At 38.3% G+C, this 14149-nt stretch overlaps 1 protein-coding gene across 1 annotated transcript in view; it reads right to left on the bottom strand.

Moving 5' to 3' along the window:
* FREM2 (FRAS1 related extracellular matrix 2) overlaps positions 1-14149 on the bottom strand; it is a gene marked incomplete at its 5' end in the record, with an annotated part of 29916 nt that overhangs the window by 1389 nt on the left and 14378 nt on the right. Inside the window, 7 exons of the mRNA XM_007471692.1 lie at positions 2350-2496; positions 3079-3266; positions 4407-4533; positions 5290-5424; positions 5523-5650; positions 7087-7191; positions 8634-8826. Coding sequence (XP_007471754.1) covers positions 2350-2496; positions 3079-3266; positions 4407-4533; positions 5290-5424; positions 5523-5650; positions 7087-7191; positions 8634-8826 — 1023 coding nt within the window. The remainder of the gene's footprint in view (positions 1-2349; positions 2497-3078; positions 3267-4406; positions 4534-5289; positions 5425-5522; positions 5651-7086; positions 7192-8633; positions 8827-14149) is intronic.

Raw genomic sequence — 14149 nt, 5'->3', positions numbered from 1 at the left:
CTTTCCCAGTATGTCTCGCTCTGTATTTTACACATAAGGCCATAAAAAAGGTCAGTTTTTCTGCTTTTCCAGGGTTTGTGAAAAGAAGGCATTTTCTGATGGCTCTTTGAAGCCTTCAGGATTTAGAAGAGGTCAAGTGCCTTCAGAGTTAACATTAAAAACAAAAACAAAACAAAACAAATCATACTTTAACTTAACTTCCTGTTTGAAAAGATTCAGAAGAACAGACGTGCTTTCTCAAGCATCCTTCTTTACGAGGAATAAAGATAACATATTTCTCCAGCCCATCCTGTCTGGACAATTTTCAGTAAACATCCTAAAAGATGCACTTGCTCCCCCAAGGATTCACAATGTGGACACACCTCTGAATTTGTCTCATTTGTCTGCTCAGTGTTATGGTCTCCTGGGTCTCTTTCTACCTTCTATCTCTAGGTTAGGACTTTCTATCTTCGTTTATAAAGTATTTAAGAATAGAGATTCCATTACTCAGCCATAAAAAGAAATGAAGTTGAGTTATCTGGAGTGAGGTGGATGGACCTACAGTCTGTCATACAGAGTGAAGTAAGTCAGAAAGAGAAAAATAAATACCGTATGCTAACACATATATATGGAATCTTAAAAAAAAAAAAAGGTTCTGAAGAACCTAGGGGCAGGACAGGAATAAAGACGCAGATGTAGAGAATGCACTTGAGGACACGGGGAGGGGGAAGGGTAAGCTGGGACGAAGTGAGAGAGTGGCATGGACATATATACACTACCAAATGTAAAATAGATAGCTAGTGGGAAGCAGCCGCATAGCACAGGGAGATCAGCTCGGTGCTTTGTGACCACCTAGAGGGGTGGGACAGGGAAGGTGGGAGGGAGACACAAGAGGGAGGGGATATAGGGATATATGTATATGTATAGCTGATTCACTTTGTTATAAAGCAGAAGCTAACACACCATTGTAAAGCAATCATACTCCAATAAAGATGTTAAAAAAAAATACAACCCGATTTAAAAAATAGGCAGAAGACCTGAGTAGACATTTTCCCAAAGAAGACATACAGATGGCCAAAAGGCACACGAAAAGATGCTCAATATCATTAATCATCAGAGAAATGCAAGTCAAAACCACAATAAGCTGTCGCCTCTCACTGGTCAGAATAGCTATCATGAAAAAGAACACAAATAACAAGTGTTGGTGAGGATGTGAAGAAAAGGGAACCATTGTATACTGTTGATGGGAATGTAATTTGGTGAAGCCACTGTGGAAAACAGTATGGAGGTTCCTCAAAAAACTAAAAATAGAACTACCATATGATCCAGCAATTCCACTCTTGGGTATATACCTAAAGAAAACAAACATATTTATTCTGGAAGATATATGCACCCCAATGTCCATAGCAGCACTATTTACAATAGCCAAGATATGGAAACAACCTAAGTGTCCATCAACAGATGAATGAGTAAAGAAGATGTGGTACATATATGTACAATGGAATACTACTCGTCCAGAAAAAGACTGAAATTTTGCCATTTGTAACAACATAGATGGACTTGGAGGGTATTATGCTCAGTAAAATAAGTCAGAGAAAGACAACTACTGTATAATACCACTTATATGTGGAATTTAAAAAATAGAACAAACTAGGGAATATAAGAAAACAGAAACAGACTCACAGATATAGAGAACAAAGCAGTGGTTACCAGTGGGGGGAGGAAAGCAGGGGAGGGACAAGATAGGAGTAGGGGATTAAGAGGTACAAACTACCAGGTATAAAATAAGTAAGCTACAAGGCTATATTGTACAGCACAGGGAATATAGCCAATATTTTATAATAACTATAAATGGAGTATAACCTTTAAAATTGTGACACTATGTTGTACCCCTGAAACTTTATTCTATTTCAAAATAAATTTCTTTATATTAAAAAAAAAAAAAAAGAATAGAGATTCCTGGGCTGTGCACAGTTGTTTCTCTGAGTCCAGCAGTTCACATAAGATCACTCTTATAAAGGTGGTCATAAAACGTCAACCGAAAGGAGGTTTCAAACAATAAGAGCAGAGTTCCCAACCATCACATTTAGATTTATATTCTGGACTGAATAAGGGTCTTCATTACACGTAGACTCAAAATAACATGAATACATTAATCAACATAATAATAGCTAACATTTATGGAATGTTCACTATGAGCCCAGGAGGGTCTGGTGTGGTTTACACGCGTTATTTTACTCAAAGTTCACATTAACTCTATGCAATATGACAATTACTGCCTTCCACATGGGAGACATCTGAGGTGCTCAGATGTTAAGTAACTTGCATGTGGTTACACACCTATTGTAAGTGACCCTGTTATTGGCCCACCTGAAAGAGTGGTGTTGAGTCGACTTTAAATCCATCGGATCCGGGCTGATTCACTAACAAGATAGCTTCAGGGTCATCCACTGCCAGTTTGGCATTAAACAGGACATCTCCGAAACTGGTGGCTTGTGTCTCTGGCTGAGCTTTGTCCTTTAGGCAATAAGGAAAATAAGGATTGCTGTAGATAATGCCAACTTTTGCAAATGCAGAAAGTTTTCCTATTAGTTTTGTGCAAGTACCAATTACAGTAAGTCCCCTACATATGAACCTTCAAGTTGCGAACTTTCAAAGATGCAAATGTGCATTCGCGTGTCCAATCACATAAATTCACGTTCACGTCTCTGGGGTACACTGTCATGTGCTTGCATTCTCTACAAGTGGTTGTGCTTTTGTGTACTTTACTGTACAGTACTGTATAGAGTACAGTAGTACAGTATCTTTATTTCAAGCCCAGGATGTCCAGAAACAAGCGTAAAAACAGCAGTGACGTAGCTGCTACAGTATAGCTGATTGTGTAAGTTGGGTATCTAGGCTAACTTTGTTGGACTTAGAACAAACTGGACTTCTGCACGCGCTTTTGGAACAGAACTCATTCATATGTAGGGGACTTACTGTACCATAAAATGCCACCGTTTGGTTTCATTTAAAAAGATGCTATTGTTTTAAAACAGAAGACAAAAACAATTAGCTTTGAGTATCTACCCAGTTCATTGTTTGGGCCAAAGCACTTACCACAATTTTAAATCTATATAAGAGTGAAGGAGAGCCAGCCAAGCAACCATATTCTGCATTCTTTGGATTATACTTGGGAACGTAGCCATCAGCTCCGGTGCACAGGAACACCTTCTCAATGCTGCAGTAAAAGGAATCACCTAGATTCTGGACAGGATCCACCATGACCCGACCATAAATTGTATCGCCTGAAACAGAGACGTGGAAATGCTATGTCTGTTAAGTGATAAGGTATGTCTATGTGACGCTGCAAACAGTTTGTGACAATAATGACACTAGAAAGCATTTCCTTCTCTTCCTCATCTGGCATCAAATGTTGAAGACCTTTTTGCGTTAGCTTCAGGATCTGGTCCACTCCCAGGCCTCAGATGAGACCACCTCGCAGACGACCACACGTACTGGAGACTTATTGACCCTCACGTGCTCAGCCTGTAGTGGGAATAACCTCAAGGCTTGGCCTATAATTTAACATCCATGACATCCCATTGTGGTTAAAGTCCAGTTTACATAAGTATATTAGCTGGCAAGATATAGGCAAATCATTACAGAATAACACTAAAAAAGAAAGCATCAATAAAAAGCTGAACTAGCTTTATTTGATTTTTAAATTAAAAAAAATTTTACTGAAGTGTAGTTGATTTACAATGTTGTGTTAATTTCTGCTGTACAGCAAAGTGACTCAGTTATACATATATATATATATATATATATATGCTTTTTCATATTCTGTTCCATTATGGTTTATCACAGGATATTGAATATAGTTCCCTGTGCTATACAGTAGGATCTTGTTGTTTATCCATTCTGTATATACTAGTTTGCATCTGCTAATCCCAAACTCTTAATCCTTCCCTCCCCAAACCCAGCTTTATTTGATTTTGAAAGAGGGTTTAAGGAAACTCCCTGGTATTTCATCATCTCTTTCACAGCTACTACTGAACATCTACCATGTGTACTAGGTATTTTGCTAGGTTCTGGGAATATCCCACTAAACAAGACAGTCACAACCCTTGCCCATGAACTATATATTCTCATGTAGCTGCAGTATTGGTGTATATGTAAATTGAAAACATTCAAGGAAAAAAATCCAGACTTGTTTCAAAAGTCATTTAGATAAGGGAAACAGAGGTTAACTTCCCCAGAATAAAAACCATCCTGTAACATATATCCAATTTCAGTGACCCCTCCCTGCCAAAATGCTAAAGACCCAGTTATAATCTCAAAACCATAAAGGAGGTTATAATTGTCCCCCTCAAACACAATCCCAATAAAGGACAACAGATATAATGGCAAACAGATGAGCAGGCCTCTCATGTGTAAAGTGATACCTTCTGCAAAGGCAACATCACTCTCTTGTCCAAATCCCATGGATCCATCAGACAACCAGAGACTCTTCTTGGAGAGTAGGTACATTTGGGTGTTCAAGCTAAACTCAGCTGCCACTGGATCACTGACCTAAAACCAAGTGTAAAGGCCCTTTTATGTGTTGTTGATGGTTCTGGTGGTGCACAAACACATTATTTGCAGATACACACATGCATTGTACGCTGACATAAAGAATGGTAAACACTGCACTGAAATTTTCATGTCCAGCCAAACCACCTTCTTAGGGAATTGTAACACTGACTTTGCTCTTCTTAGGAAGACAAAACTGTCAAGGTTAAATCATTTTTCGAATGGGACTAACTAGCATTGCTTGAGCTCATTTCCCCTGGTTTACTGGAATGTATAAGGGATTGTAAACAGTGGAAGGCCAACGTTTAGTAAGAGTCCTTGGGCAAAAGATGCCATCACATTTCTTTGAATACATATTGGCAATTAGGCACTCTGAGGTGGCATGAACTACAGGATATTTATTCTCCTTGATGATCAAGAACAAGATAAAGAAGTACAGAACTCTGGGGAAAATTCTCAAATCTCCAAGGCAGCAAACTCCAGGAGATCAGATCCCATAAGAAAAAAAAATAACCCTTGCGTACTCTTAACCTGTGGATTTTATATACCGAACCCGCAACGGATAAAGGGCAATTCTTTCTTCCTTCCTTCCTCCCTTGTTCCCTTCCTGCCTGACTTCCTTTTTTTCTCAGCATGTAAGAATTGAAGTCATTGGGTGAGAAAAACAATTTTTTTTTTTTTTTTTACTGATGAAAGTTAACTATGACTTTAACAAAGTGGGCTTCTTACATGGGAAAAGAATTCTATGAGACACACCTGTTGGAATCGGATGTCAAGGTCAAAAGTGATAGGCTCTCTGGGGTTGCAGTTGACTGGCAGGCGGTACTCCTGGTGTGATGGAGTGGTGCATGGCAGCAGTTTTACAGTATAGGTCCCCGAGTAGTCACGTACCTTTAAGGAGCAGAGAGGACATTCGTGTTTCTCATTTAAAAACCTGAGATGTAGTCAAAGGCAGCAGCAAGGGAAAATTAAGAGGCTTAGTCACTTACTGCAAAGTCAGATACAAAGCTCCATTGCTGGACTGGCTGGTTATAGGTTGGTTCACTCCTTATGAGACGTAGGGAAAACATTAGACCTGGGTGATCAACTGACATGATCATGGAGCTGGTGAAGGCCGCTAGAAAAATGCCAAGAACAATAATGGTCTAGTGGTTAAAAGAGTGCATAACAGTTTGGAGTTTTCAAAGTGCCTTATGATCCCTTATTTGCATTTATTCTTATAATAAGCCTGCAAAGTAGCAGGGTTGGTATAATAACCCTCATTTCACAGTTAAAGAAACTGGGCTGAGAGTGATTGTGTGACTCCTGCCAAAAAATAATTGTACAGAAATGCTCAAATAGTTCAGGGCTACTTTCCAGGGGGGCACAGCCGTTCAATAAAGGCTGATGTGAATGCGCTCATTATGCACTGAAGCTATGAACAGAACCTCAGACTATTTGCATCCACAGAGCCAGGCACACCCAATTTATAAATGGAGTCTAATTTTAATTAGATTGCCTCAATCATATCTAAACAAAGATTCAGTTTAATAGAAAGGTAGACACGTGGAAGGGAACTGTAAAGACCAGGAAATCCTCATTTTCCAGAACAGTCAATTACAATAAAGCAAAATGATTCTTTTTGGTTCTGTATTTCAGGGCTCAGACTCACAAAAATACAGCAAACTGTCTTTCTCTTCCTGAATTTTCAGCCTTATTCTCTCCGACTGACCCAGAAAAAAGAAGGACACAGAAGACAGTGCTTGAATTATTTCCCTCTTCCAATCTGACATGAGTTGGCACACCAGTAAGATGTGCAAACCAGTTTAGTAATGCGAAGTCAAATAAAAAATGATTTCTAATGAAATGAAATTTTTTATAAAAGCTTAGACACGGGACATTAGTGACTGCCACATTATTGACATTCACAGCACAATCCATCAAATTAGTAAAATTATATAGCTAATACTTAAGATAATAAGTTAACGTGTCTGAAACAAGTGTAACAGTGAAGTGGCACTTCTGTCTCCATTATAAAGTTTTCTTACAGTACCTAGAAAAGAGCTGTGCTCGCTGAACAAATGACCTAAAATTCAAATTTCTGGACAACACATTTGGAGTAGAGAACGGGAATGTTGTGGCTACGTTCTCAATCTAAAGGAAAACTCTTAAAATTAACTCAGTAGAGTTTTCTTTTCTTTCTTTTTTCTTTTTTTGGCCACGCTGCGCAGCTGGCAGGATCTGAGCTGCCTGACCAGGGACTGATCCCAGGTCACGGCAGTGAAAGCGTGGAATCCTAACCACTAGACCACCAGGGAACTCCAAGTAGAGTTTTCTTTTAAATTTACTTTAACCATTTGGTATTTTCTCTAAAATTCTACAGTGATGATTTTGTAGCTTGTAAGACGTAGCTGAGTAACGATCAAGCCCTCATGTAGATATTTGTGCATACATGGTTCGTTTGAAATTAAGGGCTTCAAAGCTCATAAGGAAGCATGCTGAAACATGTGCAAATATGGAACAACTATATCCTTGTTGTGTGGGGAGCGGCTATTTAAGGGTAATGGGGCTTACCGGGATGTGACAGCACAAACAAGCCATGGAATTGAGCCTCTGTCTTGAAGTTCACGACCAAACGCCCCTCTTCACCGATGCGCATGCTAGTTGGGTAGAGAGAACCTATGATGGGATGGGACACAAGAGTGGGAATATTGGTGACCAAGGACTCCTAATGTCTGGGGTTTCTTCCAAAACCAAATTCGGGTTCCTCTCATCTGTAAGCTTTCTAGCCAAAAGATTCTGAGTGATCAGAGAGGCAGAACTATTCTTATTTTGTTTTGTTTTGTTTTCTAACAGGAAAAGCTGTCTAGAAGGCAGGCAGAATAGAATAAGGTCACATGAATGAGGTCCATACGAAATATACAGAGTGATTACAATAGGCCAAGATATTTCTTAAAGCTTTAGTCCATAGAAATTAAGCTGTAAATTGAGAGACAGCATGAACTGGTCAAATTTTGAAGATTTGGACATGTAGGTCTGTGCTCTCCAGAGTAATTCCAAATGTTATAGGCTTAATGAAAACTCCAAAACTTCCCCAAGAAATTTAGCAAGGTGACCAAAGTTGGCTACAGATAGAAGAAGGGAACATGCGATTCTTATGTAGAAGCTGAGAACCAAGAGATGGATCTGCATTAAGATTCACTTAATATACATTTCCTAAGGCAAGATACGGAATTAAAACATTTGAAATGATCTAGAGAGATTACTTAGGGTGATCATATTACCTTTCACATAGCTTTAAGGTAATTTTAATCTGTTTAAGACAACACACTTTGAGAGGTCCTATCAACAGTATTTTCCCTCTGGCTCATTAGAAGTAATGATGGTTAGACATGCATGGAACCTGGACAGCAGTATGTGCCTGAAAAGAAACAGCACTAATGCTACTAATGGATTAATTAGCTTCATGCTTGTGGACTTTGAATTATGATTCTGACATCAAGACTGAAACAAAGTTATGCAGATGATTTGGGGGCCCAAATTGTAGTAGCACGCACCACCACTGTTCCAAGACATTCAGCTAAAGTATTATAGAATAATAGAATTTTTAAACTGAAAGAAAATTAGAAGTCTAGTCTATCTTTCATAAGAAACTGACTGCCAAAGGTCAAGCAATATGTTTGAGATCACACAGTTAGTTAGCTATAGACCCAGAACTAGAATCCAGGACACAATTTATACTGGGCTTTAAAATGCATCTCCCATTTTCATAAACAAAAATGTGTAACGTTTTCTTGTGGGTTCATTCCTCACTTTCAATTGGAACTTTTCCTAATCATTTTCTAAAATCTAGAGAGAGAGAGATTGTGTTGAGTAACACATGAATGATTAATCACCTAAAATGGACATTATATTTAACAGTCACGTATTATGCAAAATTTGATGCATTGATATAATTTAAAGAAGTTTTTCCATGACAGAAATGAAATTATTTTAAAATATTGACTATAAAACTAAAATACATTGAAAGGTGCTTCTATTATTTTTAGCTGCAGTAAAAATTTCTCTTAAGTCATTCAAATAGGTAAGAAAACTAGCTTTCCAAGTCTCTGTTAACTCACCTTGGAGTTCAGCTTCTGGGGGGCTGACAATTCCATCAGTCCACAAGATGGCAGTGTCATACACGAAAGTTAGACGAAGCTCTGACTTCAAGTCAAAATGCTGCCAGCCTCCTACCCCAACGGGGGAATGGAACACGTAGGAAACGTACAGAGGGACTCGAAGAGTCACATAGGACTGCACTAGGTTTAGGACCTAAAACAATAAAATTATATCTATCAACACGATTCGGTGTTGCTAATTAAACCAGCTTAATTTTGTGCAAGCCATTTTCTCCTTTCACTTATCTGAAGGTTTTGAGTTAACCACTGAGGAAAGGAAATGACAGCATTTATAACACTACTGTCCCCCTCACTTAATTTTGGAGTAATTAAATAGTTATTACTCTACTACTTTCCTTGGCAGCAAAGGATAGGCAGCAGAAATCTTTAAGCTAAAGTACATTATTTTGAGCGTACTAAAACAGTGCTTTTTTTTTGTAGCAGCTTTATTAAGATATGGTTCATATACCATGTAACTCACCTATTTCAAGTGGACAAATCAATGTTATTTAATATATTCAGGGAGTTGTGCAACTTTCACCGCAATCACTTTTAGGACATTTTCATCACTTCCAAGAGAAATTCCATATCCATTAGCAGTCATCCCCTTATTCCATCCTCCCTCCCCAGTCCCTGGCAATCACTAGCCTACTTTCTGTCTCTAGGCATTTGCCCATTCTGAACATTTTATATAAATGGAATCACACAACATATGGTCTTTTGTGACAGGCTTCCTTCACTTAGCATAATGTTTTCAAGGTTCATCCATAGTGTAGCATGTTTCAATACTTTTATTACTGAATAGCATCCCACTGTATGCCTATACCACATTTTATTTATCCATTCATCAGTTGATGAACATTTGGGTTATTTCCAGCTTTTGCCTATTATGAATAACAGTGCTGTAAGTTACTTTTAAATTATTATATAGAGGAAGAGGAAATAAAGCAGCAAAGACCTGGAAGCAAACATATTTAGTAGTGACATTTAAGATCACATGTAATATTTAAGATGGCTGAAAAATAATTCGTTGAAGTGTCTTCTTACAATTTATACTTTCTTCTTTTGTATTTTGCAGGTGGACTGGGGTCATGGAGGATAAACTAATAATTATTTATTGAGCATCTACCACTTTTCAGACATCGTGTTAAGTTCACAAATAAAGCTACTCAATATTTTCATTCTTCCCCATAGTTATATGTATGTGTGGACGATTGAATGAATGGATAGAGAGATGAAGGATAGAAAGAGAGAGAGAGGAAGCTTAAGACTCAAAGAAATAAAGCAAATTTCCCACAGAAATTTCCCACTTCCTCCTGGAGTAGCCCTGCCAATAATAGACCCCAGTCCTTGGCCCATGCTTTTTCTATTCTTTCACACTTTATCATATTCCAAACAAAGCTGAGGGTGGTCTTAAGATCACCTAACAAAGGTTATCATCCTTAATTCTCAGAACAGCTCTGCAGAATAGCACGGAAAACACAACTATCTTCTTTTACACAAGAGGAAACGGGCTGAGGTCAGATCACACTGCTTACAAGTTTGAGTCAGGTTTTCTGATAGGTCTATTTCTCCTTCCACCCTGAGGTGGCAACAGGAATCATACATGTGAGTTACTGAATAATTTAAAACATGATAGCTCTTATTTATCATTTTGTCATGGGGTTAAAAGTAAACTCCTCAAATCACCAAAATGACAACCTGAATCACCAACAAAAATACATTGAAAGAAAACCATCCATCAAGCAAATTATTTGATTCTCAGCTGTGTAGTAGCCAACACTCATTATCTCCTAACGTGGTCAGCAGGAGAGCCGCCTTTGCACTGAAGTCCTCTGAGATAGCAGTTTCTAAGGGTAGCTATTCCTGCAGTCATTGAGAAATTGATCTTGAAGTGGTTTTAGCACCCTGACAATGTAATGGAGAGTAATTGTCAACCCATATGCCACTGGTAATTAAGATGACTATTTCATCCTGTGATTTTAATAAACACTCATTAAAAAATAGGCTGTAGACATGGATTTCCAATTAAACTTCCTAGGTGCTAAAAATAATTTTGCCAACATTACATTCTATCCATCAGATGTTACTGAGTGTGCTATTTTGGAGAGAACTATTAACATTCACATCCTAGGAACAAGTTACTCGGCTCCCTGACGAATTCTTACTTGATTTCATTTGATCCTTCTGGTAACCTAGAGTTTGATCATTTCTGGACATGGAATCGGCATCTTATTGCATTTTCTTGTTCACCACAGCCAGGTCATTTTGTCTGCTTAGAATCTCTGTCTAAAGGAATTGGAGCCTAAATGGGACTAGGTAGATCACCCAGGTCACTTACCTGTTCGTTCCTGTAAAATTGAAGGACACAGTGCAATCAATGTAACCTCTACAGCGGTCCCCAACCTTTTTGGCACCAGGGACCGGTTGCGTGGAAGACAATTTTTCCTCGGAAGGCGGGCCGCAGGGGGCACGGCTACGGCAGTAATGCGAGCGGTGGGGCGGAGATGAAGCCTCGCTCGCTCGCTGATCACCTCCTGCTGTGTGGCCGGGTTCCTAACGGTACGGGTCCGCGGCCCGGGGGTGGGGGACCCCTGCTTTAGATACCATTTTAATGAACCCTTCATTTTCTTTCAGCCTATTCCACAGGACTTTTAAAAGTATTTGTTTATACTGAAAGAAACGTATGTTAAATCTGGTATACTGCTCTTAAAGAAACTGACATGATGAGTGAGTTTACACGTCCTTACTGATTTGTTTCTTCAACAAAGGCAAACAATAGTTTAAATTCCATATTTTAAAGGGAAAGTGCAAAGTGCAAATGACCCGTGAAAGGTACCATACTGATATAAATTTCTACCACTACTAGTAAGTGACTAATGATGGGCAGCAGGTTTATATTTGGGGAGATATTGCCTGTTGAAGGGACAAGAGAAAGTCTGCTGATCTGTGTTAGATGGTAGAAAAGGGGAAGAATAGGAAGAAAGAAGAGTACCCCAAGAGAAAAATTACATTTACAATGCTGCCCAAGGTGGAATCTATTGTTGAGGAAAATTGCAGTAGTTTTTTGTTTTAATTTTACTTTTGGCTGCTTTTGGGTCTTCGTTGCTGCGTGCTGACTTTCTCTAGTTGCGGTGCGCGGGCTTCTCATTGCGGTGGCTTCTCTTGTTGCGGAGCACGGGCTCTAGGCACGCGGGCTTCAGTAGCCGTGGCTTGCGGGCTCTAGAGCGCAGGCGCAGTAGTTGTGGCACACGGGCTTAGTTGCTCCGCGGCATGTGGGATCTTCCCGGGCCAGGGCTCAAACCCGTGTCCCCTGCATCGGCAGGCGGACTCTCAACCACTGCACCACCAGGGAAGCCCTGGAAGGAAACTTTGGCTTCTTTCCACTTACAAGCCTTTCTGAAGGACTGTGATATCAGAGATGCACAAGGGACCTTGGAATGAGGGAGGGTCAATACTGGTCCACAAATTCTTTAGGATTAAGGACAACTCTATGGGATATTTACAGTATAGAATTATAAATAATCTAAATGACCAGTAATAGAAGAATATTTAAATAATTATGATGGCACAGCAACAAGGTGAAATATGTCGGAATCAAAAATCATTTATGCGAAGAATTTTCCTTGCCATGGGAAAAGAATCACAATATGTTAAGTTAAAAAGCAGTATACAAAATGGTATGGATAATATTATGCTGCTACTATTAAAAATGTGGATGTATATTGAAAAGAGACTAGAAAATATGTCTGTGTACAGTGATAGCGGGATAATGAGTGAATTCTTTTTTATACTTTTTTAGTTTCCCAACTTTCCATGGTAATATCTTTACGTTCATTAGCCAAAAAACCTACACCATTAAAAATATTGACAAATTTGACACAATAGGAAGCAACATACTTTATGAAAGTTATACATTTTGGATTCTTCTTGCCATTTCTTGCAGAATGATTTAGAGTGGCTTACATCTTTTTTTTTTTTAAAAAAGAGGAAATCAGTGTACTAAGTAGAAAATAACAGAATGGAAAGAGATGACTTCTAAAGTATACTCTAGCCCCAAAGGTTTATGTTTCTAAATCAAACACATAGTTTTTTTTAAAAAAGGAAAATTATTCCACTAACCAAGGAACTAAGAAAAAATATTTATACTTTCCCAAAATCAGGCTATGTCTTCTCATGAGTAAATTACAATGTCATATGATTGGAGTTGAATTTTTGTAACTTAGTCATGCTCCTTGAATGGTGTTATCAGTTGCTGTTTACCTAACAAGGTGAGAGTTAAGATTCTGACTTTTTAACATCAATAGTCAGGCTGATGAAAGGTGAAATGAACTGAAGTTCTTTAGTTTCAAGAGAAGTTGTTTTCAAGAGAAGAATCACCAAAAATATCCAATAGTTAAAAAACTTAGTTTAACATTAATGACTATTTTGCATCACAAGTGTTTTTCATTGTGTACCCAAACAAGTTAAAATTTTATTTATAAAATACAGGTCACACAAAAAGGTGGAGCAGAGTAATTTATTTTATTTATCTCTATTTTTCTTTTCCTGCTATATCTGTTTTTACATTTTAGAAAGTAACTATTAGGAGGGATTTTAGTGGTGAATATCATTAGAGAAATTCCAAGTTTCTTCTTCTCGGCAAGTAAAATTGTTAACTTTTATAAGAGCAAGTATTCGACTCCTATAACTCGACTTGGAAGGAGTTTAAGGTCTGTGCCTGGTGTCCTCACTGGGTACCCATTTGGTCCCTGGCACAGAGTAGGTGTTCATTGATTATTTCTTTAATGAACGAATGGGCAACGAACAAGATGGAAAAAGCAGAACTGGTCTTAATATCAGCTGAAGTTAGTTGTAGTCAAACTCCATAAAACTTAATAAAACTTCATTTATTAACTTCGCTTATCTGCTGTTAACAGATAACTATCTTGGATATTTCAGGTGATCCCTTCAGTTTGGTAACTCTCTGTTACAAGTGAAATAATTTGAATATGGGAGGTTAGAGAAGACAGAAATCTTTAAGAGTGTGTTAGAAACCTCTTTTTAATCACAAAATAAAATGCAGGGACCTGGCAATATTTCCAGGCAGTAGCTTTAGCTACTAAGAACACTAAAGATAAAAATCGGTTTGTCATCATGTTCCTGGCAGAAGCAATTACCAGTTAGTAAAATCTGTTTGCATAGTGATTACCTTGATCTAAGGTGGCAAGTCTAGAAAAGGACCAGAAGAGGGAAAGACACATCTATTAGCTGCTTGGCCAGGGCAGTATGGAATTGGCAGAGGACAAATAGACCTGGGGTTATTTCTGTTCTTGTACAAAAGAACAGAGGAAAAAGTTTATTTGCCTTTCTTGCAATTTCATCTGTGACCATAACCATTCCTCACATTCGCCCAATTAAATGACATTTAATTCACTCAATTAAATGTCCAGGTAAGTATCATGATGTGGTTAAGAGCACAGGCTTACAAACGAATT

Source organism: Lipotes vexillifer, unplaced genomic scaffold (genome assembly GCF_000442215.2).
Source record: "Lipotes vexillifer unplaced genomic scaffold, Lipotes_vexillifer_v1.1 scaffold470, whole genome shotgun sequence".
Classification (NCBI taxonomy): domain Eukaryota; kingdom Metazoa; phylum Chordata; class Mammalia; order Artiodactyla; family Lipotidae; genus Lipotes; species Lipotes vexillifer.
Note: the sequence above shows the minus strand (reverse complement) of the source record. Positions and strands in the feature narration are given on the sequence as shown.